Source organism: Petromyzon marinus, chromosome 44, assembly GCF_048934315.1.
Source record: "Petromyzon marinus isolate PM22_M1 ecotype Great Lakes invasive population chromosome 44, UKy_Petmar_22M1.pri1.0, whole genome shotgun sequence".
Taxonomy (NCBI): Eukaryota; Metazoa; Chordata; class Hyperoartia; order Petromyzontiformes; family Petromyzontidae; genus Petromyzon; species Petromyzon marinus.
Window position 1 is genome coordinate 7026864 of NC_133710.1, and position 25335 is coordinate 7052198.

Genomic DNA, 25335 nt, shown 5'->3' on the forward strand with positions numbered 1-25335 from the left:
CACGTGCTGCTGGAGGTCGTATTTATACTCGGAGGAGCCAATGAATCCACGAGTATTCACTGTGTGTGTGTGTCAGGCACGCGTGTTGCCGTACAGCATCACAGCCACCCCTCCCCACTCCACCACCGGTGACTTTCATGATTGTCGATATTTGTCATCATAACGTTTATCAGACTGAACTCGAAGTTCGACAAGCGAAACCACCCTCCCCCATCCACCCCCTCGCATCCCATCCACCTCCACCCCATCCACACGAACCCCCCCATTCCATCCACACCAACCCCCCATCCACCTCCATCCACCCCCATCCCATCCACACCACCCCCCCCATTCCATCCACACCAACCCCATCCACCCCCACCCCATCCACCTCCCCCATCCACCCCCCCCGCATCCCATTCACCCCCACCCCCCTATCCACCCCCCCATTCCATCCACCCCATCCACCCCCCCCATCCACCCCCCCATCCACCCCCCCCATCCACCCCCACCCAAGCGACGTGAGACGAGGCAGCACCACGTGCCAGGGCCCACCACGTGCGCCGCTCTTCATGCACGCGCCAAGCGTTTTGTCTTGCCGCGCGCTTTCAAGCGAGCAATTAGCCAAACGTCACCCAAAAACGCACAAACTCACTCGGGAGAGGCAGACTCGAGGCTCTCAGTGAGCCGTCGACCGACGTTTGTAGCGGATAAGAAAATTATAAATGATGATATTTTTAGCGGGTGTGATCCATTTAAAGATACCCCACAAAAATACACGGAGATACATGTTTATAAGACAGTACAAAGTAAATTTCTATTTTATTTCAAAGCCTCTAACATCCCAACACTTTGGGCCAACGTTAGGCAAATGGTTCCAACCACATGGCAACGTTGGCTCAACGTTTGGCATGTTTGACTGGGATGTCTCTCGCCGATCTCAATGCACGTGAAACGCATTCTTTAAAAATTCTCCTCTCGAGAAACACGAAGTCGTCGCTTTCACAATTATCCAATGACCTGTTTTAGACGAAATTAAGAGCGTACATTACCATAATTGTACTCAGTCGGGGGTGGTGGTGGGGGGGGTCTGTGAATCAATCACTATAATTGCAGGACACGGAATGCACCGTGAAATCTTCTCCAACATTCCACACGATTATCACAAAGAGGCTCTTTAACGCGAATTAGTTCACACGCCTGATAAGCGCACGCGTTTCCAATTATATATCGTGACGGATACAATTAAGTAGTACAGTGACACCGATTATATTATGTTATTGATCGTTACATATGAAGTCATATGGGGTAGTTGTAACGACTTCACTTGCAATATTAACAATAACTAGTTTTTTTTTGTCCAAGGGCGGGTGTATATTGAAGTAAATCTGAAATATTGAATAGAAAAATTGTTCAGCTCATGATTATTAATGAGGGGGGAGGGGTGCGGCATGTGGACTGACGTCACCCGCTCATGGTTATTGGGGAGGGTTGCGGCATGTGGAGTGACGTCACCCGCTCATGGTTATTGGGGAGGGGTGCGGTATGTGGAGTGACGTCACCCCCTCATGGTTATTGGGGAGGGGTGCGGCATGTGGAGTGACGTCACCCGCCCATGGTTATGGGGAGGGGTGCGGCATGTGGAGTGACGTCACCCGCCCATGGTTATGGGGAGGAGTGCGGCATGTGGAGTGACGTCAACCCGCTCATGGTTATTGGGGAGGGGTGCGGCATATGGAGTGACGTCACCCGCTCATGGTTACATTACGATAGGTTTGCTTTTCAATTTGTGGTCGGTTGGAGACATACAGAGCAAATCGTACAAATTTAACAGCAACCCACTTACCATAAAATCTTAACACATTCGTCAACAAAACGGTTAATTTAAAGGGAAAATAAATACGTATAATAGACGACGTTTCGGGAAATTACCCTTCATGTATGTGCTAGAAACAATGTCTCTGCTCTCCAGTTGCCTGGGCGAAAAGTGGGCGAAGTTTTGCCTAATCCTGGGCAGCTGACTTAAAAATGTTTTTAATAAACTAAAACTACGACGAAGGGTCATTCCCCGAAACGTCGCCTGTTGCAATGTGTTACTTTTGAGGCCAGTGGTATTGAGAAATGTGCGGAGTTTTTTTTTAAATTAAATCTTGACTTAAAGCTTTCGTTACTGCAGACATTCATATTCTTTGGGTTTTTCGGTAAAGTCACGTAGATAGGTTCAAATAAAATAACAAAAAAAACTACGACGTTTCGATTGCTTCCTGATGACGAACGCTTGTGTTGCGATCGATACGTCGGAGTTTTTTTTGTCATTTTCTTTGAACCTATCTACGTGACTTTACTGAAAGACCCAAATAAAATGTATTTTTTTTATTAATTGTGCTTGTACACCGTTTCCCCAATTTTCGAAGGTCTCTCGCGATAAACTCAACCAAACAATTTTATTGTTCAGAAGCGATCTGGCCAAAAAGTTAGCTTACCATGTGCAAATGTATATCGGTCAAATGCTCTTAACGCGTGATGTCGTTTCTAAAATGTGGAGGGAAAAAAAATCGGAGGACCCCGGATAAGAATCCACGCGACCACGGGGCTAACGCGCAAACTCCAAATATGGAGCAGCAGCAGCTGGCGTCAGAGGGTCGAGGTGTCGAACCCCACGACCTCCTGTGTACCAAGTGAGGACGTTAACATCTCGCCACCGCGGGATCGCATCTGTTCGAGCTGATTTCATTACTCAACATTTTCGGCGGACGCTTTTAGCTCTTTATTATTCAATTAGGGGCCGTTCATAAATGACGTCCGGCACCTAGGAGTGGGGGTGGGGGGTGTCAGACATTTGTGACGATGTGTGACAAAGGGGGTGGGGGGTGAGAAGTGTGACGTCACATCAAAATGCGCAACTTTAAATAAACATAGGCAACACGTTCTACTTAATTAAATATACTTTTTTTAAATAAATGTTTTCTCCTACAACATCAGAGTGCAGCGCCACATTAAATACGCACTACAATGACAATAGTTTAAAGCGATTTGAAGCATGTTGTATTTTTGGGTGGGGGGGGGGGGGCAGAGCTTTGTGACGTCATATTTGAGGGGGGGTCTGACTTTTTGTGACGCCGTGTGACGAAGGGGGGGGGGGGGGTAAAAAATTGTCCAAAATGACGTGACGTCATTTATGGACGGCCCCTTATGATTCGGATTTCTGCATTTCATATTTTCCACTTTTTACGTGCTGCAATGTCATTGTTGCAGAGTATTTTGTGTGCTTGTTTTGATGGTTGTGCCATTGTTTCCGTCCATCTTCATCATGATCACAGCCACAAACGTGCGTTTTGGCTAGAGTATTTGGATTGTTTGTCTGCTATAAATGTCCACGCGATAAGCCCACTTTGTTGAGCTATCATTTTTGATAGCCAGGTCGCTTCTGAAATAAAAGCGAATCGCTGTGAGACTTACCCGGTGAAATAAAAATAAAGTTTGCTTTTATTTGTTTTTGTGATTTGCTTACCTTTCCTATACTTTGAACTATTATCGTGTTTTTTTTTACATTGTTGTTTTGTTGTAACTTTCAGACCCGCCCCTACTGGACATCTGTGAAAAAGAGTTTAAAAGGTCATCAGATTTCTCCTGCAGTATAAATACACATTCTGATCCGACCCCGATTAAGAAGGACCACTGGGTCATTTCATGTTTTATATTCATACTAGCTGTACTACCCGGCTTCGCCCGGGACTTGGATTCACCATGCCTGGCCACCTTTGTCTTCCCAGTGGCGATGTTCACACAGCAGAGCAGTTACTCGTTTTATGCTGAGTCGACCTAGTGGAGGCCCGGGATCGGTAAAAATAATCGTCACCGGTGGTGGCCGTGAGCGGGAATCGAACTCGGGTCGCCGGGTTCATAACGCGGTGCGCTAACCGCTACACTACAATGCGTTACGCTTCCACGTGCGCGGTCACATGACAGATTTGACGTCACAACTCACTTGCCGTGCAAAAAAATGCATTATTGAGCTCCCCCCCCCCCCCCCCCCCAAAAAAAAGTGTATTTTATAATTTTTGCATGGTGTACAGTCTGGAAAGTTCCCACATGGCAAATTTCAAGTATGTTGCATGTCGGGAAAGCACGCTAAACATTTTGAACAGACACACATAATCACAACTTTGCCTTTTATATATGGAGATAGAGAGAGCGCCTTATAGCTGCAGGCGCTTTACACAGTTTAAAAAAAAAGTGGTAACAACAAAACATTCATTTAGATCGCAGGGGATGTGCAAGTGCCGAGGAATGGGTGACCGCAGCAGAGTGAACATGGGGGTTCACGAAAGGCCAGGGGAAGAACGGGACAGAGTGGAAGGTCCGAGGGAAGGGGAACGGAATGTCTTCGTGCTCCGGCTGACACCCGACAGCACGCCGTGATGAACTTTGGAGAGAGGGCCGGAGAAATCCGCCGAGACGATTCGAACCCCGACTTTGCGAGGCGCGTCCCGTGTCGCGGTGTTGACGGAACCTGCGTTCGACATCGCTGCGAGCGACTTCGGCAAAACCACAGCCAAGCCCCACTCCGGCGTCTTCAGAGGCCGACTCCGACGTCCTATCTCAGTATGTCACCAATGTAATGTTTGTAGACCCCTTCATTTCATGTCCTCGCCTTCCATACTCCAGGTAACTTATTTCAAGTATGTGTACGAAAGATATTTAGGCTCGCTGGTCTCGTCATGAACCTGCAATGAAAAAGCACCAGGCGAGGCAGCTGTAACATCTGCCTTACTGAGGGGGGCGTGTTAGACACTAGCCAGTGCCTCCCCAGCCATTGACCTCACCGCATGTCACTAATTGTGTATGCATGTTATCAGTGAACGTTAGCGCAGATACAAAACAGGACATGGTGCCGTTTACGTCGTTATTTTTTTACCAAATGGCGAATTGTCCGATGATGCTGGATGTAATTACCAGCGAAACGTCGTATTCAAACTGTAAATGTTGTGGATTCACTCTTTAACACACCGGTGGGCTAAAGTAGTGAACTTAATTGTCTTTTGTCAACGTGACACTTTTTTGCTGATTGGCCGTGTCGGGTGGTGGAGGGTTACGACACATTTATAAATAACGCGATCTAACCCAAAAACCTTTATTATGAATATTATGAAATGGACGTTCTGTTAGCCCAGAATTCACCGTCACGGATGCGTGCATAATGAAATGACAACAAATAAATGTCACGTTATTGCATTGATGTCTGGTTTAATTAGTTCACAAAGCAAATTAAAGGCACATGTCATGCCAACTGGCCAGTCACATAACAAGTCAGAAACACGTGAAATATAATATTATTTTTTATTAAATGACTGGTGCCATACATCAAAGTATTGGAAAGTTAAGCTACAGAGATATGGTAAATAGATAACATGGCTTGACTAAAGAATAGGATGAGCTACTGAACAGTTTAATATGAGTAACCCGAACATCGTCCCCATTCATCCACAGTTGATCCCATTAACATCATCCAACTGTTCATTCTCACGAAACACACTGAACTAAAAACGATCGAACGAATGGCTCTTAAACCGTACGTTCCTACAGCGACAAATGCTATACAGACCAAATTGAAGAAAACAAATATTCTTGTGTACCCTACTATGGCTACAGCCTGGTACAGTCTTGATTGTTCAGCCTATTTATTTCGCTACTTCAACCCTCCTCTCAAGATTTCAACGTCCCGTGTGGCCAACCTAGCTATACTAGTCAACTCCATTGAGTCTATGCCGTACAAGCAGTTTTGCAGCAACGCACTAACATTTACGTTGCAGTTATTTTCTTTCCATCGTCGTTGCACAAAAGTTGCTGCAGTAGAATCGCTCCAATGCAACCCCCCCCTCCCCCCTCTCTTTTGTGTACGGTACCCTATGCCACGTATTTTTAAATCAAGTCCACTATTCACAGCAGGACATGTTTGCTTGCATGTACTCTAACCTGGTTGCAAAAGGTTGCAGGATTAAACTAATGTCACTTTGGCGTGTGTGTCGAGTATGAGAAGGCAAAATCCATGCTACAGTGGCACATGAATCTACCACAGCATGGCTGGCCGGCCAACACTTCTACCAAACTGCTGTCCACAGTACTATGGTTTCATTCCATAAAGTCGCACCATGCATTGTATGCCCTCTGACCAGTTGCATAAAACGCATAAAGTTGTTTTTGCCCTTTAAACTACTATATTGACAAACTGGGAACATTATACTTAAAGATGTCTTATGCAACCAGCCAAAAAGAAAGCATATCAGATATGCTTATATTGCCACGGTGGATTAGAAAATGTGCTCCGAAGTTGGGCGTTGATACATGAACATGAAAAAGTGCCTCATGTTGAAAGTTCGACTGCTGGTGGGGGACATCATCATACCGCAGCTTGCAGAGGGTGCATCAATTGATTTTTGTCGAAGTCTGCACAGAGTCAGCATGTACACGAAAAAGTTGTTGCAATGCCTTTCAAGTTCACTGGTAAAGAGGACGCATCCCAAATGCCAAGATCCGACCGAAGGGTAATTGTTGCTGGACTAGGCTGCTCATAACCAAAATAACAACCAGCTATTTTTTGTTGACACTCACTGTAACACATGCACACGAAAAAAATGAAGCATTGAAAGCCACTCACTTTGGGCATAAAAAAGCAGATTAGCAGAGGCGTGAAAATCTTATTTGTGTTCTAAAATGCACATGAATAGGCCTTCCACGCCATCCAGGAAAGTGGTACATATCACAAAGTTAGCAAAGCCCGGGGGATGGTCACAATCCAACTGTCGGCCGATTTCAATCCTCCTCGGTGTCACCGCTTCCCTCCGAACGTTCCTGGACCAAAGGGGGGGAAAAAAAAACATTTTCAAAGAAACTAATTTGTCGAGCATCGCATTCATCTTCATCAAGCCACATTTGCTGCAAGTGCATATTATTTTCTGGGGATGCAAAGACTAGACAAAGAAGGGCAGTCTAAGCAACGTTTTTTTTATATGACGGCAGAATGACGATAACATTTGTACTTCAAACATACACGCTATGAAGGGCATCACTTTTACCTCTTCAGTGGGCCATCAAAAACATGTATTGCTCCATTGGGTTTTATGGAGAGAAAATGACAAAAAAATGTTGTTAATTTATTATCCTTACAAGGCTATCATTACACTAAATGGAACATACCCCCCCCCCACCCCCAACTGTTAAACATTTTCAAATTAGTTTTTTTTCCCAGTCAGAATCAGAAGTTTATTTCCCGAGCAAAGCCTATTTGAGCTAAGAAGCTCTTTAAGGGTGACTTTGACCGGCAGACCACGGCGACAACAGCTAAAGACCGCTGCGTAAAATTGAACTCCGAGACAAATTTTCAACGGCAACACACATTTGATCGCATTGATAGAGGAGAGAGGGGGGGGGGGGTCTCTAATAAGCAGGGTCTGGGCAGGGGGGGGGGGGACACGAGCTGGCTTTCATTATCAGGCAAACGAGTACCTTTGCTTGAAGTTTAATTTTTCAAATCGTCCATGTCATTGTTACAGGCTGGCGCCGTTAACGGAGTCGACGCTCGCCCAGGTTTCCCGGCGGGCGGCGCGTTGTGCGCGGCCCCCACCTGGTTGTCCTGAGACTCGTTGGACTCCTCGTCGCTGATCACGGGCTTGACCTTGGCGGGGCGGCTCGGCCGCTTGCGCGCTTTGCCCTTGTCGCGCCCGCGATCCCGCCGTCCCAGCCGTATCTTCACCTTCACGCTGTGACCTGGGCGGCGGTGGGCGGAGGTGTCGGATGGGGGCAGGGTAGCGCTGTGCATCACGGTGCACCGATTCACTCGCATTTGTGTACACAGGGACACAACGGAAATATCAAGTTGACAATGAAGGAGTGGGGAACCGTTTTCTTACCGCGAGTCAAATACCACTTTCAAAAAAACCCATTCCGTTGATCAAGATGCTCCTTGCTCTTGCCATCATCTCATCTTTTTTTTTTACGTCTAACACCCGTTTCTATGTTTAACCATTTCCAGTCATTAATGTTTAGGCAACAAGAATCTAAGTGATTTTTAACATGACTACTTTTTCACGAAATGTTTTTGGTATTTCAAGCCAAGTTATCTTCATTATAACTCGGTAATGGTCATGCTTTTACATTCAACGTATGGATTCTGTTTTTGGTAAACTGTGTGCTGTATTTTAAAATTTCCAAAAGTCTCCACGACAGATACAGCACGTGAAAGCCTTCACCTGATATCGGATTGAATAACTGTGCTTAATTTTTTGTACAGCTTTCAAGACCCAGATCTACCTTCAAACAGAGACCTTGAGTCTCGATCGGCCCTCAACCTGGCTGTAACGTTTAACACGACCCCTTCACGTTACTGTAGCCTACACATGCCCCCTTGCACGAAGTGAATCATTACATCTGTATTGTATACACAAGCTCTGTTGCACTAAATATCTTTCTACTGGTAAGTCTTCAGGTGTGCAGTGCTGTGTCAACCTCAATAGGCTCTCCCCTGGTTGTCAATGAACAACAGTAAATACTGATAAACAACATGTTAACTCTTTTGTTCTTTCGGTATAAAAAACTACACAGATTTGTTAAACAATAAAAACAAACTTTAAATGACGCTACGCAGTACAATTGACAGGATGATTTGTTTTGTTCGATTGCTTTCTTTATCGTGAATCAATACTGGGCATTCAGTGGAGACCAAAATGTGATCAATGATACAAGCCTGGTGTTGCTATTTTGTATAGGCTCATTATTTCCTTAAGCAGTAAACATGATACATCGTCGAATTGTAATGGCAAGCTGAAGCTGCCGTAATTGTTAGTGTCTGCTATAATGGTTATAGGCTGGTAAATATTTCTGTGGGAGGCTTACACAGTTACTTCTGAATATGCTGACATTTTCTTTGAGCACTGCTCTTGTGTGTTTAATTTGTTGTCCGTCCCCCGCACCTCCAATTAGCACAGTTGACTACGTACGGTGCGAAAGAAGTTCAACATACATCCATACAATCCCGTTGTATGAATGGGTACGACATCAGCCCTTATTATCAGTATTCACGTCTAGCATGCAGGCCTTCCTTAATTGGGGGGGGCTTCAGCCTTATTTCCTGTGCTGGCCAGTTGGAGTCAACGACGCTGACATGCACACAACTTGACCTCACCACATCCCGTGTACATGTCTACATTTGCGGCGAGCTGTGGCACAGGGATGAGTGGTACGTTCTATGTGACTCCAACCACAGCTAACATCGGTGGCAGGTTGTGCCTAAACCTGTTATAGTGTGCAAACAATACAAACCTCAACAATGGGGGAGCTAATAGCAGCTGGGCATGGTGCTAACTGCTCAACCTCCTTAAGTGCAACGTGAGTCGTAATAATAGGTGCATGCCAACAGCGCTTGCCTTTACGCTCCAAGGTGGAAATAGGGGGCGTTTGTCTTTGTGTTTCACTCGTAAATAACGATGGTTTTCATTCCCCCTCCCCCGAATAACGCGTGAACTGTGTCGCAACTGACTCTCATTGTCGGAGTCACCCTCATCCTCCTCTCCGCTGTCGCTCTCCTCCTCGCTCTCCTCTTCCTTCTCGCGCTCGCTTCGGAACACTCCCTGCAGTACCTTGGAGTCTTCGTAGATCTGGAAGGAACAGGGGGATTGGGGGTCGGAGAAAGAGACGTGACGTCACGTAAGTATGCATGCTGATCTTCTTTTGCGCCGTACGTAAGCCAACCGTGCTAATCGGAGGTGCGGGGGAAGGACAATGAACTAAAAACAACAAACAAAAAAGTATTCTTAGTTCTTTCGGTAAAGTCACGTGACTTTACCGAAATAACTAAGAATATGAATTACTGCAGTCTCGAAAGCTTTAAATCAAAACAAAAAAGTGTTATTCTTTTCCTCTCGGTCATCAAAATGGCACAATCAAAGCATAAAGAGATCATCTTCCAGTTTGCGTTTCATGCCGCTAAGAAAATTGTGCGCGCAAGGTGGACATTTGTTGTTGGGCAGGACTGGGAAAGAATGTGATTGCCGACTCTAGCGGCACACAAATAACACCGCCTACATGAGGCCGGTCTTGCTTTTCACACGCAGCTCAAGTCGATGTGCTGCACGAGTGATTGGAAAACCTGACTCGCGCACGTTGGCAGCGCTGCAGGCGTGACCCGTGACGTCAAGCACCTGCTGTGCACGAGCACACGGCATGTTTTTTTTTTCCCGTAAATAATAAGGAATATTCTTTCACCAATGCCCACTGACCAGCGTGAAGTATGGGGAAATAAGACTTATAACAAATAGCGGGGTGTGGGGTGTCTCTCATTCAACAGTGGATTGACAAGAGCTGTACATGTACAATATCTATCGACCAAAGCCTCATGTAAGTCTCTTTTTCAGGGATGGCTCCCTACGTTGGGATGTTTGGAAAATACCTTTTTAATGTGATGAACATCAAAATAATAACAATAACGTTTTTTTTCTCTCTCAGGAGAGTTGTGCAACACTAAAATGTTTAGCTCATAATCTTTTGAAACGTACAAGGATTATAATACAAAAAATCAACAAGGCCTTTGATGGGATTAAAACATGATTTGGCGATAACTGCGTTGGCAGTGGTGCACATTCGTCAAGACTGCCTTAACAGGAAAGTTAGAAAGTAGGTGACGTTGGGCAATGAACTTCTAACAAGAAGGGCAATGGTCCTTTCTTCATAGCACACAAGAGGCCAGAGAGTGGATACGAGTTGGAGACTGCTCTTTACACCATGGAACATGATTCGACATTTTTAAAAAAGTTTACTTTTGATATTTCCTCAAGAAACATAAAAAAATTAATTTTAATCCGGCCGCATGGTGTATAGTACAGGCTACAATTCTTAGTCACTCTATTTATCCGTCCTCTCTAGGCATGCGCTCTGAAGAAGGTACATTGCTCGAAATGTCAACTATTATATACTTTTCCTTTCAAGGCTCTGATGGAATTGCATTTTGCAAAACAAAAACTATACTTGGAAAAAAATGCCACATCCTCTGCACTATTGCAATACATTTTGAATCTCGTCCGATTATCACGGTTGGCTACATACGGTGCAAAATAATCTTCTTGGTTCTTTCGGTAAAGTCACGTAGAATGGAAATAAAATAATGAAAATAAAACATAATAAAATTCTCACGACGTTTCGGCCACAACACAAGTAGCCTTCGTCAGGTGCAGGAACAGAACTGTCGGGACGACAGCGCTTCCAATGAACACTGCTAAGCTTGGCAGCGTCTTTTAAGCTCGTGAGAATTTTATTTTATTATGTTTTATTTGTATTATTTTACTTCCATTCTACGTGACTTTACCGAAAGAACCAAGAAGATAAATCCCTGCAGTCACGAAAGCTTTAAATCGGTGCGAAAGAAGTTCAACAATGCATACTTTGCTTCAGTTAAGTCCGGTATTAGACAAGTAAAAAACCGTCATTGTGAACCATTATTTGTTCAAATCGTCGCACTCGGCTCCCTCGGGTTCTCACCTATAACTCTTACGGGCAATAAAAGGAGCAAGGCAGATTGATCGTGACTTGTAATTCTCTCTCCACTGTGCCGGAGGATTAATTGGACAAGCATGAATCGGCAGCAACAGCAACATCAGCAGTAGGACTAGCAAGCAGATATGGTGAGCGTGTGTGGTTACGCGAGATCTCCTACCAGGGAACCCTCCAGGTTGAAAGTCTGTGCATTGTGACAAAGCAGCATCACATCTTTCTCCAGGTCGTCCATGCTTCGGTACTTGTGGATTCGGATCCGCTCCTGGAAGATACCGTAGCCGGCCAAGAGTCACAAACAATACCAATAAGGACGTTATTAACCAGGTAAAGTCTTAACTGACTGTGATGTTTCCATCCTATCTGCCTAAGTCAGCTGTTTTTTCCAACTCTCTGTCTCTCTCTCTCTCTCTATGCCTCTCTCTTACATCTCTCATGCTCACAGGCCCTTTGGATTGCACTCTCATGCTCACATGCCCTTTGGATTGCACTCTCATGCTCACATGCCCTTTGGATTGCACTCTCATGCTCACGTGCTCTTTGGATTGCACTCTCATGCTCACGTGCTCTTTGGATTGCACCCGTTGGGTTGCACTCCCTCATCGAGGAGGCCCCTCTCCTCCTTTTCTACAGTTACCTGCTAATTTCTCACATTAACATCACGCTAATCGCTCACATTAACATAATGCTAATTTCTCACATTAACAGCATGCTAATCTCTCACATTAACATAGCCACTTCCATGCCCTCGTTTAGGAGGCCGCTCTCCTCCTATCTTACAGTTACACGCTAATCTCTCACATTAACGTCATGCTAATTTCTCACATTAACATCACTTGCCTCGGCCACTTCTTTATGACCCTTGGGCTACACCCATTTCAAACCTTGTAAAACAGTCTGCCTCAGCAGCAGACCATCGCTTCCCCACCTGATGACGGACGCTTGTGTTGCGCCCTAAACGTCGCGATTTATTTTATACCTACGTGACTTTACCGAAAGAACCAAAGAGTATAATAACAATAAGACAAAGCAAAACATATAATTGTACTTGCCAATTCAATTACGGCAGGTAGTTGTGTGAAACAAACATTAACCCAATGCGACTGGTGGAATATTTCCGATTTTTGGCAAAAATATGCCGATGCCTCCAACGCCAACCAATAATGGGGCAAAAGGGCCAAGGCAACGGTGTTTCAGTTGTTTTGTCGATATGTGAATCTGCCTCCTAGAATCAAAATGCATGGCTTCCTTCGTACATTAAAAGAGTGGAATGTGTCAGATCAGATTGTCAGGTGCCAGCCAGACAAATGTGTTGCTGGTTCATTGAATAAGGTCGCTTTTGAACTGTATAGCCTATCAATACATAGGCTGGTTCATTGAATAAGGTCGTGTTTGAACTGTAGAGCCTATCAATACATTGGAATACATGTATCTGATGGTAGATAGCAGCCGCTGTTAAGTAGTTACAAAATACTATTAAATGCAGCATTTTTCTTCCATATAATCATGGTGCAAAAAAATCACTTAAATTCGAGTATATAAAAGTTCAAGAAAAATGGATGCTGCCCTGTTGTAATGGTTAGCACACACTGGACTTGCAATCCAGTGATCACCAGTTCCATTCAGTCTCATGACAGTGGTAACAATGGGCAAGTGTCTAAACATCCAGCAGTATAAATACGTACACCACAGTCGATCTGTATGTCGTACGTGGTGGGATTAAGTGTGGGTACCCCCACGTCTTCTGAGACGTCTGGCCAGTGCAAGAGTAGGCCAAATTGCAGGGCTATACCTTTTGCGCCTCCGATTAGCACGGTTGGCTTACGTATAGTGCGAAAGAAAGTTCAACATACGTACATACCTATATATATAAATGCAATACTTTGAATGCCGTCCCCACTAATTTTGCCGAGGGTGCGGTTGTTGCGATGTCTCGCCTTGATCTTGTTGAAGTCCACAGGGCGGCGGATGAGTTCATAGTACTCTGGAAGCTCCTTCCGCGACGGCAGCTGGATGAACACGTCGCTCAGCTGTCGGCCACAGCTGCGCACGGGTACACAAGAGAAAATACACGCACGCACATGTGTATGTAGAACTTATTTCGCACAGTACGTTTACCAACCATGCTAATCAGAGGTGCAGGGGGAAGGACAACCAACTAAACACAAGTAAGGTCAGTTTAACACGGAGGCTTTTGCGACCAATATCATCCATAAGAGGTTTTTTGGGTTAGATCGTGTAAATATATGTGTCGTTAAAACCCGCCACCACCCGACACAGCCAACTAGTAAGGGTTGTCACGTAAACAGAACGTGGCCAATTCGTCACTAGTACAGCACACCGGTGTGTCAACCATTTCTGGATATAATGCTCGGACGGGGTCGAAATAGTAAAATAACACACAGCGTTTACCGAAAGAAAACGCATACTGACGCCTATCTGAATCCAGTCACACCATCACCCCGCACAGAAATCTGCTCTTATCAAGATGCTTATTCATCGAGCTAAGAAAGTGTTAGATGGTGACAGTCTGAGAAGTGAAATTAAACATGTTAAAGAAGCGCTGCAAATGAACGGTTACAATGATGCACAAATCAACAGGGTATTGAATGCCAAAACCGAATCAAATAATACGAGCATTGAAACTGCCCAAGTAATGAAAACGATCAAAATAACATCCATTGCGGGAGTAACTTATAAACTAGCCAGATGTTTGGAAAAACAAAACATCCGAGTCAGATTTGCCACGGCACATAAAATACAGAATTTTACATCTGGTACAAAAGATGTATTAAGTTGTTTACAGGATTAACTGCACTTGTGGCGAATGCTATGTTGGGCAAACAGGACGAATGATCAGCATGAGACTAAAAGAACATCAGAGAAACATTAAATACTCCCAAATACAATTGGCAGCAGTAGCAGAACACGTGTGGCAACAAGGACACTCAATTGATTTTGATAATGTTGACGTTCTGTGCAAAACTAGCTACTACTGGCCAAGACTAATTAGAGAATCTATCGAAATTGCAAAAAATAATTTTAACCGTTTGGATAGCTACCGACTTAAGTGTTGCGTGGAAGCGAATCATCAAATAATATATTGTTTAAATGCATGCCGATACAGGGATTACCGTTGCTACGGTTATTTTAATACACACAATGGACAGGAAGGACAAGATCAAAGGGCTCGCATAATGCGCATGCATAATGTACGTTGACTCAAGAGCGCAGACGTGTGGTCACCACATCTACGCCTCTATATAAGGAACGAAACAGGAGGCCTTCTCCACAAATCTGGCTGTCGCCTGATGAAGCTAGTTGTAATTACTGGCGAGACGTCGTACTCAGATTGTAAATATTGTGGCTTGGCTCTCCAACACAGCGGTGTGCTGTACTAGTGACGAATTGGCATGTTCTGTTTACGTGACAACCCTTACTAGTTGGCTGTGTCGGGTGGTGGTGGGTTTAACGACATATATTTACGCGATCTAACCCCAAAAACATCTATTATACAAGAAAGGTTAAACAATCCCGATGACTTTTGATTTAAAGCTTTCGTGACTGCAGTAATTCATATTCTTAGTTCTTTCGGTAAAGTCGCGTTGAAGGGAAACAACAAAATAATAAAATATATATTTTTATTGTTTTATACATTTTATTATTTTGTTTCCCTTCAACGTGCCTTTACCGAAAGAACTAAGAATATAATCCCGATGACATTAAGGCATGGGCAGGCCTTTATCCAGCAGTGGATTCGGGCTTATACATTAATTTTTACTTAATAATCATGATCCATGAGTGTGCATCATATGGTCCATGTGTGTAGTCGAAGCAACAGCATACAACCCAACATTCCCCATGGAATTGGTTTCTTTATCATCCCGATCGTGCCGTTTATTTCTTTGCGACACGTCACGTTTAAGAGCCACGTCAAGAGGTGCACAGAGTATCGCTCTTTTGGCAAAACAAAAAAACAACGTTTCACACTCATTACCTTATATGTGAGAAACTCATTCGTCGATAACACTGCCTTAAAAATTAACAGTGTATAATAATAGGTGACGATTTGGGGCGAAAGCCCTTATTCATAGCACGTTAAATATGAATCGCTATACACACACACACACACGCGGCTAACATCACACTGCGCCAGCAGCCGAAACTCATGAGAGGGGGCATAACCAACCTGTCGCGGTACTTGATGACAGTGTCGATGATACGCTTCATCTTGCGTGTGAGGGCGGGCGGGTTGGGCACGGGCTTCTCCACGGGGGGGCGGCCGCGTTTCTTCTTCGCCTTCTCCTCCGGCTCGGGGGCCGCCCCCACACGCTCGCGGCTCGGCCCCGGCGTGTCAGGATCGCGCTTCCGCTTGCGTGCCTTCTTCATGCGCACTTCCTCCTCCAGCAGGTCCAAGTTGCCCTCCTCGATCGCCTGTGAAGGAGGGGGGTGCCACGCGATGACCGCCAACAATTAGGATCGGAGGGCAGAGGCCGGCCGGCTGGCCGGCCTTCTGCAGGTGATCGTTTGCCCCCGACCGGATGACACGAACGAGGCTCATGGAGGGGGGGCTCTCACATCTGGCACAGTCCGCAGAAATCGGGCTAAATTAATTTTTCCGTCGCGCATTCATTGCCGGCTGCTCATTTGTAATTTAGAAACGGCTAACTTGGGGCAGCGTTGGTCCATGGCTTCGTAGTCATGCGTGCCGAGATGGCAAGAGGCAGGCTGCTTGAGGAGAGCCATATTGCAGCGAGCAGGATTTTTTTTTTATTAAAAAGGCACTGTACACAATTAGTCAAATAGTGCACGGCAATATGCAATGCCGGGCATGCAGTTTAGTGTTATATTTATAGCACACAAAGCTCAGCGATACTCCAATGAGGCAGGATATATATAATAAAAACCACACACACGCAAAAGATATTCCGCAGAATAATTTCTGTGGCATGGTATTTTTTTTTTGGTTACCAGAATGTGCTTTTGTTAAAATTGTATTTAATCCACATTCATTAAATGCTTCTCGAACAAAAGGAACCTGGAGATACCTCGGCGCTGCTGAAAGATTATGGACACACGGCATGGAAACATGAAATATCGCATGCATGCTAATACCTCCTGCGGAGATGGTAAACATGAAAAATTAATCAACATTCAAGTTCTTTGTTCCATAAGCAAATGCACCTCTGGCATGGTAAATTAATGCAAATATACCATTAACACAAGCACTGTACTATGAAAAAAAACGTCAAACCCCTTGTAACTTCCAGATTCCTGCATTAAGCTGCATTATTCAGAATGTTAAATTTCTGTTGGAGGCTTGACAAACGGCGGAGGCTGCAAAATCCACGTGCAGGCGCGTGACATAACTAACGTTGACAGCATGCAAATGGCACACATTCTTTTCCACGATATCCAAAGGAGGAATACGACAATGGGGAACACACACAAACGCGATGGCAAATGGAAAATGCCGTGCTCTCATAAAAATGACACGGTCAAACATCCCAGGCAGGACCATCCTGCAAAGCGGTGTTGAGACTCTGTGAGCTTCACCAGGGTAAATAATTCTAATTAAAACTAGATGGATGCCTGGCCTCAGGATCGGAAAAATATGCAATATGGGACACGTATATGCTAATTTATAAATGTCAATGTGGCGATTAATTAAATAATGTGACACTAAGGTGTGCCAACATTTATTTTTGAAAACGGTTAAATCCATGCGTTTCATACATTTGTATTCTTAGTAGGTCAAAGTCCACTGATCCCCTCACATTGTCATTATCGTCTCTCTTTGGTTCTTTCGGTAAAGTCACGTAGAAAGGAAAAATAATTAAATAACAGCATACGACGTTTCGATTGCAACACAACCAATCATCGTCTCTTGTTAATTCCTCATGTAATGGAGACCACGTTCGTCAACATTCACTCAATTTTGTACGATTAGGAGCTTGCATAAAGACGACCGCACATATATATAAACATTTGTCAACCAATGATTACCCCCCCCCAGGAATGTAACGAAACATCATGAATCAAATAAAAAGATATATATGTCGAATTTGCCGTCTTATTTATAGTGTCTGGCTCATTTGTTACCTCTTACGTTACCCATCTCTTCTGCTCCAATCGGATCTTAACGCGCAAGATTGGTGAAACGAACATTGAGAGCATAGCGAGCAATTTTAGTCAACAAATCGACGAATCTTAACGTGCTCAAATGTAAACTATGACAGGAAGTCTTCGTTGAATGCGGAAGCTGCGTTCCTGAAAATTTCCACGTTCAGCAGAAACAATTTCCCCATAAATAATGTATCGATAAAAGTTTGGCGAGATACCATTCAAGCACACACAGCGAGATGGCGGGACAAATAACTGAGCGTACGCCGCGGCGTTACTGTAACATTCCACGTACTGTATTCTTCCGCCCGGCTCAAGAAAGTAGTTCGTTGTCGACCGCTCAAAAAGACACGTTAGAACGGCGTAACGTTCCGCGTTGTGCGAAAAGTTTCCCCTTATGGGAGAACGCGCCGTGTGTAAACAGCACGCGTTAAGTGAGGACTTGGCGTACATTGAGCTCTCTCCATGTGTTTTTGGATCATACCGCTCATTACAGCGACATCGGAGATCGTGCCGAACAACGCGCGGGTGTCGCACAACGACAAAAACGCATCGGAGAGCCGCAATGTACAACCGCGGGAAAAACCCAACGCGAGCCGATCATACCTTGAGCCACTGCTTCTCGGTGAGCGAGTCGCTATAATCGACCTCCTTGCGCTGCCGGGAGCCACGGCCGAACAGCTTCTCCTCCTCGTCCTCACAGGTCAGCCGCTCCACCTCCGCGTCGTCCTTGATGATCCAGTTGGGCAGCTCGTCCTCCTCCATGAGGCGCGGCCGGCGCCGGGGGTTGCGTGCGTCCTCCCGCCGCCGGTCCAGGTCCATGCGCTGGCGAGCGAGCGAGCGAGCGGGGTCCGCAAAGACGACCATGGCGGTGGAGGCGATGACGATTGTAGAGGGCAAATGGGAGAAACGAAGAGGGTGCAACGTGTTTGTACGGGTGGGACGCAAGTGCCGGTCGCACTCTGGGTCAGCGCATCGTTGGTAACAATTCGTACTTTATCGCCGCTAGTAATCTGGCTTGTTTGTCATCTCGTGTGCTCGCTCACGTTTATTCCATTAACCTAAAGATATAAGATGAGGCTAATGGGAGTCTTGCGTGTTCAAAGCTTGGTTAGGGAGGTCTACTCAGACTATCACTCCTGTAGGGATAATATTAGAGGACCGCTTAGTGGAACGTTCACAGTTGTTGTTCACCGGTTTATACACGAGTTGAGCATAGCTACACATTTGATTGAGTGGATGATTACTTTGGCCATTACATGATGTACATTTCAGAAAAAAATATTACCATAATTAATTGCCATAAAAAAACATGTATTGCTTTTTACCAATACAAACAAATCATCCAATCTCCATGCACTGTGGCATGTATGACCACAATGGCAGTATTGTGTGCGACACATGGTACTCAAGAGGGTTGAACCCCAATGAGTGTTTGAGAACAAAACATCCAAGTACAGCTGTCACACAGTGGAGAGTTAAATGATCTAACGCAAACAGCATTACAGTTCACCAATTTATAATTGCTCTTTTTATATTAGGAGCTGTCAGATGGTTAGCATCTGGTTTTTGTGGGGTCCATGGGATAACACACGTTCAGGCATCGATCCTTATGTTACGAAGCCAATTAGAAATTATTAAATGTAAACAAACATACATTTACCAGGAAAGTGTAAGATTACCCATTGTAAAAACAAGTGGATGCAATGAGACGCAAATGTTAGCTTTGATGAATCTCACCATGAACATCTCGAACTCCTCCTCACTCCGGGCGATCATCTGATTGACCGTCTCATCGTCCGGAACCTCATCCTCCTCCTACATCCGCCATCACATTCAGCACCACCACCACCACCATTATTATTAAAACATCCACTGCCATCCTTACAAAATGCAATAACAGCAGCTTAAAGCAGCAGCAGCTCATTACAGCTTACAGAGAGTGAGAGTAATCACTGGGCTGAAAATCATTTCCCAGATTCTCTTCAAGGTCAATTCAAGGTAAACATTTTTTTATAAAATCTCTCTCTTGACAAGCACATCCTACCCGGGGAGGCCACGGTCGATGCAGTTTTATTTTGGTCCTCCTGGTTCACTAAGCGGTGCGGCCAGAGGGAGACTGCAGCGCCTGTAGTCTTTGTGAAGCGAGACCAGCGCAACAAAAAGCCTCCCCACCGAATTACCACTCCTGCTGTGCCGACTACTGCCTTTCGCTGAGAAAATCCCGGAAATGCGGAGACCTTTAAAATACGATTAATGTTTATTCTCGGTCATATACCGCACTGCACTTAAATTATTTACTCCATTTAAGAATTAAATGCCCTCAATGCAGCACGCCACCAGATTTTAGTTTTATATTCAGTGGGCTGTTCTCCCTGCTTTTTACAGGGGGGATGTTGTTCCTTTGATTAATTGGATTAGCTTTTCAGAGAGACCAGAATGTGTTTTCCGTTCACATCAACAGTTAAAATTATGCAGGGTGTGCCGTTTTATTCCTTGAGCAGGAAAAACAGCACTCTCGTCTAAAAAAAAATGTTACCTTAATGAGATCATTTCTCGACGTATTATTCATCGACAAAATTCTACAAAAATCCTGCTACAAAGGACTAAAATACTTGAACTTGGCTGACACACACCAACACTATTTACATTCCTGATTTCGCCTCGCGGAGTGTATGATCCCCGGAGGCAAGAAAAATAAAATAAAGCTTCCATTGGAGCAGAGAGACCTCACCGACAATATAAATCACTCAAGTGGCACTGTCAACACCACTAACCAAACAGTGGCCAAACATTGAAAATTCCATATGTTATGGGTTTACTCTTCAACACACCAGTGTGCTGAATTAGTATTGGCATGTTTTGTTTACATGACAAACCTTACTAATTGCCTGTGTCGGGTGGTGGCGGGTTTAACGACACATTTGTATTTACGCGATCTAACCCAAAAAAACTTTTAGGGATAACTACACACGATACATTGCTACTGGTAAGAGGGAGGCAGCAAACAGTTGGTGGGCAAAGCACGCAACAAAATACTAGCCAACTCCTAACCAACCAGAAAATGTAACCACAAGCACTCACCCTAATGTGTCCCAATTAGCCAGAGTCATTAGCGCTTCCCCTCCTAACGACAACCAAAACCACAAATTGGCCATCCTGCCAAAAGCACTCTCCGTCTCGACGACCCTAACCCGAAACCTGCTGCTGCTGCTCGAGCTTCATCGCTACGCTTTGGGACTTCATATCTCACTTTTTGCCTGCTTTACGCTTTTGACTATTGCTGTGTATAGTGCCTCACGTTCCTATAAGCCCAATGCCACAAAGCATATCTACATTTGGCGGTAGTAAACCAGCCCAGAAAGCCATTTTAACAACAAAATTACCAATTTAAAAGTTTGCAAAAGAACATGGAGAGATGGACGTTTGGAATTAGATTTAGAGAAATGTAAACCAATGGATTAGAGAACACACGCAGGTTACATACATTAATTAAAAGCGTTAAGAAAGGTGGGTAAGGCCAGGATACATAGAAAGGATTGATGACAGCGTAGCAACTAAGTGATGAAACGTGTCTTCGAGGACATCGATCGAGTTTCGGAGCAAGTGGATCACTGCATTGCAGGGCAGTGAAACATGGCGATGGCGGCTATGGCAAGCCTTCATGTTTTTTGGCCGTGCGGTGGTGGCGCATGCCTGTAATCCAGCACTGTGGAGGCAACGAGGGTTTGGTGGATCACAGCACAAATTTTGTGAAACTCCATTCCTGTAGGGGGCGTTGAGGAGGTGAAAAAAACCCTGGCTCGCGAGAAGGCGGTGACGTAAAATGTGGACTTCACCTGTTCCATCTGTATGGGATGAAAATTTTGCACCTTCCCCCACACATCCCTCATCAATTGGCTGATAACACCTTCATAGAGAGAACTGCATAGCTTGGGAAGATAATTTTAGCACAGGCTCACCACCTGGTCACCCTTTTCGCTTGTCTGTGGCTCCTTGTGCCTTCGAGTGGTTCCTTTTCTGACAGTCAGCGAATATTGTGTACGTTAAAAGTAAAAATTATTATTTATGTAACGTTGGACGGATCCAGGCTGATGCTGCTCATGATGATGATGCACGAAACCATTGGTACTCCAAACTGTGGTCCATCGGCCACTGGTGATTATCAACGCCATGGTAAGTTGTCCTTTGGAACTGTTGCAGTTGGCACAATTTTTTCCCCCCTCAGAAATGTTGTAGCTATGACAACGACATGGCAAATTGTACAAATATATAGATAAATCAATAAAAAGGAAGTTAATGGTTTGCATGGCTTTTCAACTAATATTTTACAGAACTTCTAACGCAGCTTTAATTTTGAAATATATGCTGATGATCTGCGATGATTTTTTTCCGAGCGAATACCAATGTGGTCCAACAAGGGTCCAGAAAGGCTAGGAACCACTGCAATTAAACCAAATAGAAAGTCAACAATTTTACAAACGGATTTGAAAAAAAAAACACACACACACAGGGTTAAAAGACTTAAGAAAAAGTAGGCTCCAGGCACAGTAAGCCCCGGGGGCCACCCCTCGCCCACCCCTCCGCCTCCCCTCGCACCTCATTCTGCTCCTCGTGCTCCAGCACCGCCTGCAAGAACGCCCTCCGCTCGTGGCCGGACGACTTCTGGTCGAACATGCCGGCCTGAATGACCTTCTGGTCCACGTTGAGCTTGTACTTGGCGGCCGCCAGGATCTTCTCCTCCACGCTGTTTACAGTGCAGAGGCGCAGCACGCGCACCTCGTTCTGCTGCCCGATGCGGTGGGCACGGTCCTGCGCTTGCAGATCCTGGAGGAATGTGAGCGGGCATGAAGGTCAGGCGTTGGGAGAGGTTGCGAAGGGAGCGACTCTTGCTTCCGTATTCGGATAATGCTCAATAATCCGTCGGGGGGAGCAAATCGGTGAGTGATGGGGATCGTCATTCGAGCCGACAACTTTACTTTCAATTCTAGCAAATATTTTTTTTGTTAAACTGCATTTGGCAATGGTGCATGAACACAAATAATAAATACACAACACGTGTGCCAACAACACTCCCCGAAAAGGAATAAATATAAAAGTGGGCAATGGCCCTTCTTAACAGCAGATGGTTCTCTCTTACTATAGAGTTCTCTCTGTTCTGGAGAGGAGGCAATTGACCAAAATGTTGCCCATATTTTTTTCCTTCGTGGGCAAAGTGTTCACTGACGTACGTGTTGAGTTTGAAATATATCAGGTGCGAACAGTGAGGCAGGGGCGCTTTTGTGTTCCAACTTTATCCGAATATGTGCTCTGCACAGTCGTATTAATGGGTACGGAAAATAAAACAAAGCTTTTAAGATGCCCCTTCAGCCAGATTAATAATACAGTCATGCGATGACAGCACAGATGACATTGTTGTGCCAAGAAGATTATTTTATTATCGGTTTTACTGTGGCTAAGAATAATATCTGGGTTGCAGATTAACCATGCTCATTCACACCTTTTACACACATACACGCTTGGTTGAATTACTAGCTGCTCCTAACTATTCGCAGATAAGTCCCCCCAATGCCCATGTGACTGCAAGCAATTTGCAAAATAAAGAAATGACATTAGACACCTTTAACGCCCATTCTACGCACATAAAACAGTAAATACAATTTCATAGCATAACTTAAAATGTTTTATATTATCCGTATACATAGATATATTTTTTTATCAGGGTCATCACCCCTCTGGTGAACATCCCAACTAGCTAGCCGGTCCTCTCCTACTCCACGCGACTCGGAAATTCTCCTTCGGCAGACGCTCACCTGATGGGGGTTCCAGTCGGAGTCGAATATGATGACAGTGTCTGCGGCCTGGAGGTTGAGACCCAGCCCTCCGGCACGCGTGCTCAACAGGAAGATGAAGTAGGGAGAGTTGGGCTCGTTGAACGTCTTCAGCAAGTTGCTGCGATCCTCCGACTTGGTGGTGCCTTCACAGGAATGCGTGGACAAGCGGCATCAGCATCAAGCATCCATCCCGTGATCCAATCATCCACTGCTGGATGAAGGGACGCCAAAGTGGCGGAATGTTAACTACCTCGCTTCGTATGCAGGAGGTCGTCGGTTCAATCACGACCCCGATGCATATTTGGAGTTTGCGTGTCTCTCTCTCTCTCTCTCAGTGGTCATGTGGATTTTTCTCAGGGTACTCTCGTTATTCCCTCCACATTTAGGAACAACGAATGTTTAAGACAATTTGGCTGCAATTCCATAAAAGCCACTTCGTTGAGCTATCATGTGTAGCCAGGTCGCTTGTGAAAAAGAGCTATATAGCTCAGTGGGCCTTACCTGGTAAAATAAATGTTTTTAATAGTTCTTGAGTTTCAGAGTCTAAGGCCCTCCCCATCCAAGCCACCACAATCTGTCACGGTGCCATGATGCAATAATCCCTAGCAACTGGACAGGAGCTGATGTATTGCTCCATCTCCATGGTGAACATCCACTTGGATGCATTCCATCCCTTGGCTGCAGGTGCATCATTACTGTTCCCCATCGGTTATCAAATCTTCATGAAGTGTCCTTCCCAGGCACACTTCCTTTTCTCAACAGTTTACAATGTTTTTAACCAGCACACGTTCTGTAATCCGTGTTCCACTCTGTCTCTCAATCTAACTCCAGGCGAGCATCTTTCCACACTTTTTTGGTGCAATTCAAATTATTTTTTCTACATTGCATACTACCTGTCATATCAGGTAGTATGCAATGTAGAGCCGTGCAGAATATTAAATTAATAAAACTGTACCATGCTCATTGTAAATAAGCATCGGTTACAACCAATGCTTTATGAAGTGAACAAATACGTTTTACAGTAACCATACGATGACATCATACAATGATGTATGTCAGTCCGAACGAAAGCTAGATTAGGTTTATAACCAAGGAAGAGCTAACTAGGATAAACAAGCCTCTTTTCCAATTTAGGCATCGCCTATTGTCGCAGACATAAAAGCAAATTATTTTTTCTCCCCTGCCAAATTCAGTAATTGCACTCAGAGGCTGATACAAGTTGAAGTCAAGATCACTAATGAGTTGCCTCTAGGGTGGCTGGCTTCCCGAGCCAATTAAAGCACATTTCTCCAAGGTGTAGATTCTCTGACCAAGGTACATCTACTAAATAGCTTAAAGAGCTCACTTTGCCCACACGGAAACCAGCACTCGTCAAAAACACCTCGATATATGCCAAAATAAAAACTCTCTAGAGCTTACTAGTCTTGTTTAGTTAACTATAAACTAGCTGTTGTTATTTAGCAGTCGCAAAAGCACAAGTCAGCTGCACGCGGTTCATGGTGCAGCACATGGCCCGTCATTTGGACTTTGCATTGGTCAAAGGGTGACAAACGCCCTCTCTCCTCTGATGCACATGTGCCAGCCCCTCCTGCCAAAGCACCCAGCTGAAATGCCTTTCATGATCTGCTGCTAGCTGTGTGTAAAGGCTACTGAACAAAAAAACTCTGGTAAGGTCAAGGATGTTTCTCTCAGTATATACAGTACACTTTTAATATTTTTTTGTTAATTTCCATTGCAGTGCAAATGTAATACTATATAATGACATGACCACAAATCCAAACCAGGTCATACAAAAAGCATAATATAAAAAAGATGTAAATGAGCTACAACCATATGGGAATATAACTCAACAATTAAT

At 44.7% G+C, this 25335-nt stretch overlaps 1 protein-coding gene across 5 annotated transcripts in view; it reads right to left on the reverse strand.

Annotated features, from left to right (window-relative positions):
- Positions 1 to 5305: 5305 nt before the first annotated feature.
- LOC116951859 (SWI/SNF-related matrix-associated actin-dependent regulator of chromatin subfamily A member 2-like) overlaps positions 5306 to 25335 on the reverse strand; it is a 48089-nt gene continuing 28059 nt past the window's right edge. For 4 of the 5 annotated variants that reach the window (XM_032970660.2, XM_032970663.2, XM_032970664.2 and 1 more), the window contains exons 26-35: positions 23457 to 23620; positions 22243 to 22470; positions 19384 to 19461; positions 18250 to 18468; positions 15710 to 15954; positions 13458 to 13563; positions 11684 to 11785; positions 9515 to 9632; positions 7486 to 7746; positions 5306 to 6831 (exon numbers count right to left, since the gene is read on the reverse strand). In XM_032970660.2, coding sequence (XP_032826551.1) covers positions 7499 to 7746; positions 9515 to 9632; positions 11684 to 11785; positions 13458 to 13563; positions 15710 to 15954; positions 18250 to 18468; positions 19384 to 19461; positions 22243 to 22470; positions 23457 to 23620 — 1508 coding nt within the window. In that variant the 3' untranslated portion in view covers positions 5306 to 6831; positions 7486 to 7498. The remainder of the gene's footprint in view (positions 6832 to 7485; positions 7747 to 9514; positions 9633 to 11683; positions 11786 to 13457; positions 13564 to 15709; positions 15955 to 18249; positions 18469 to 19383; positions 19462 to 22242; positions 22471 to 23456; positions 23621 to 25335) is intronic. The other variant, XM_032970661.2, reaches the window with a different exon arrangement.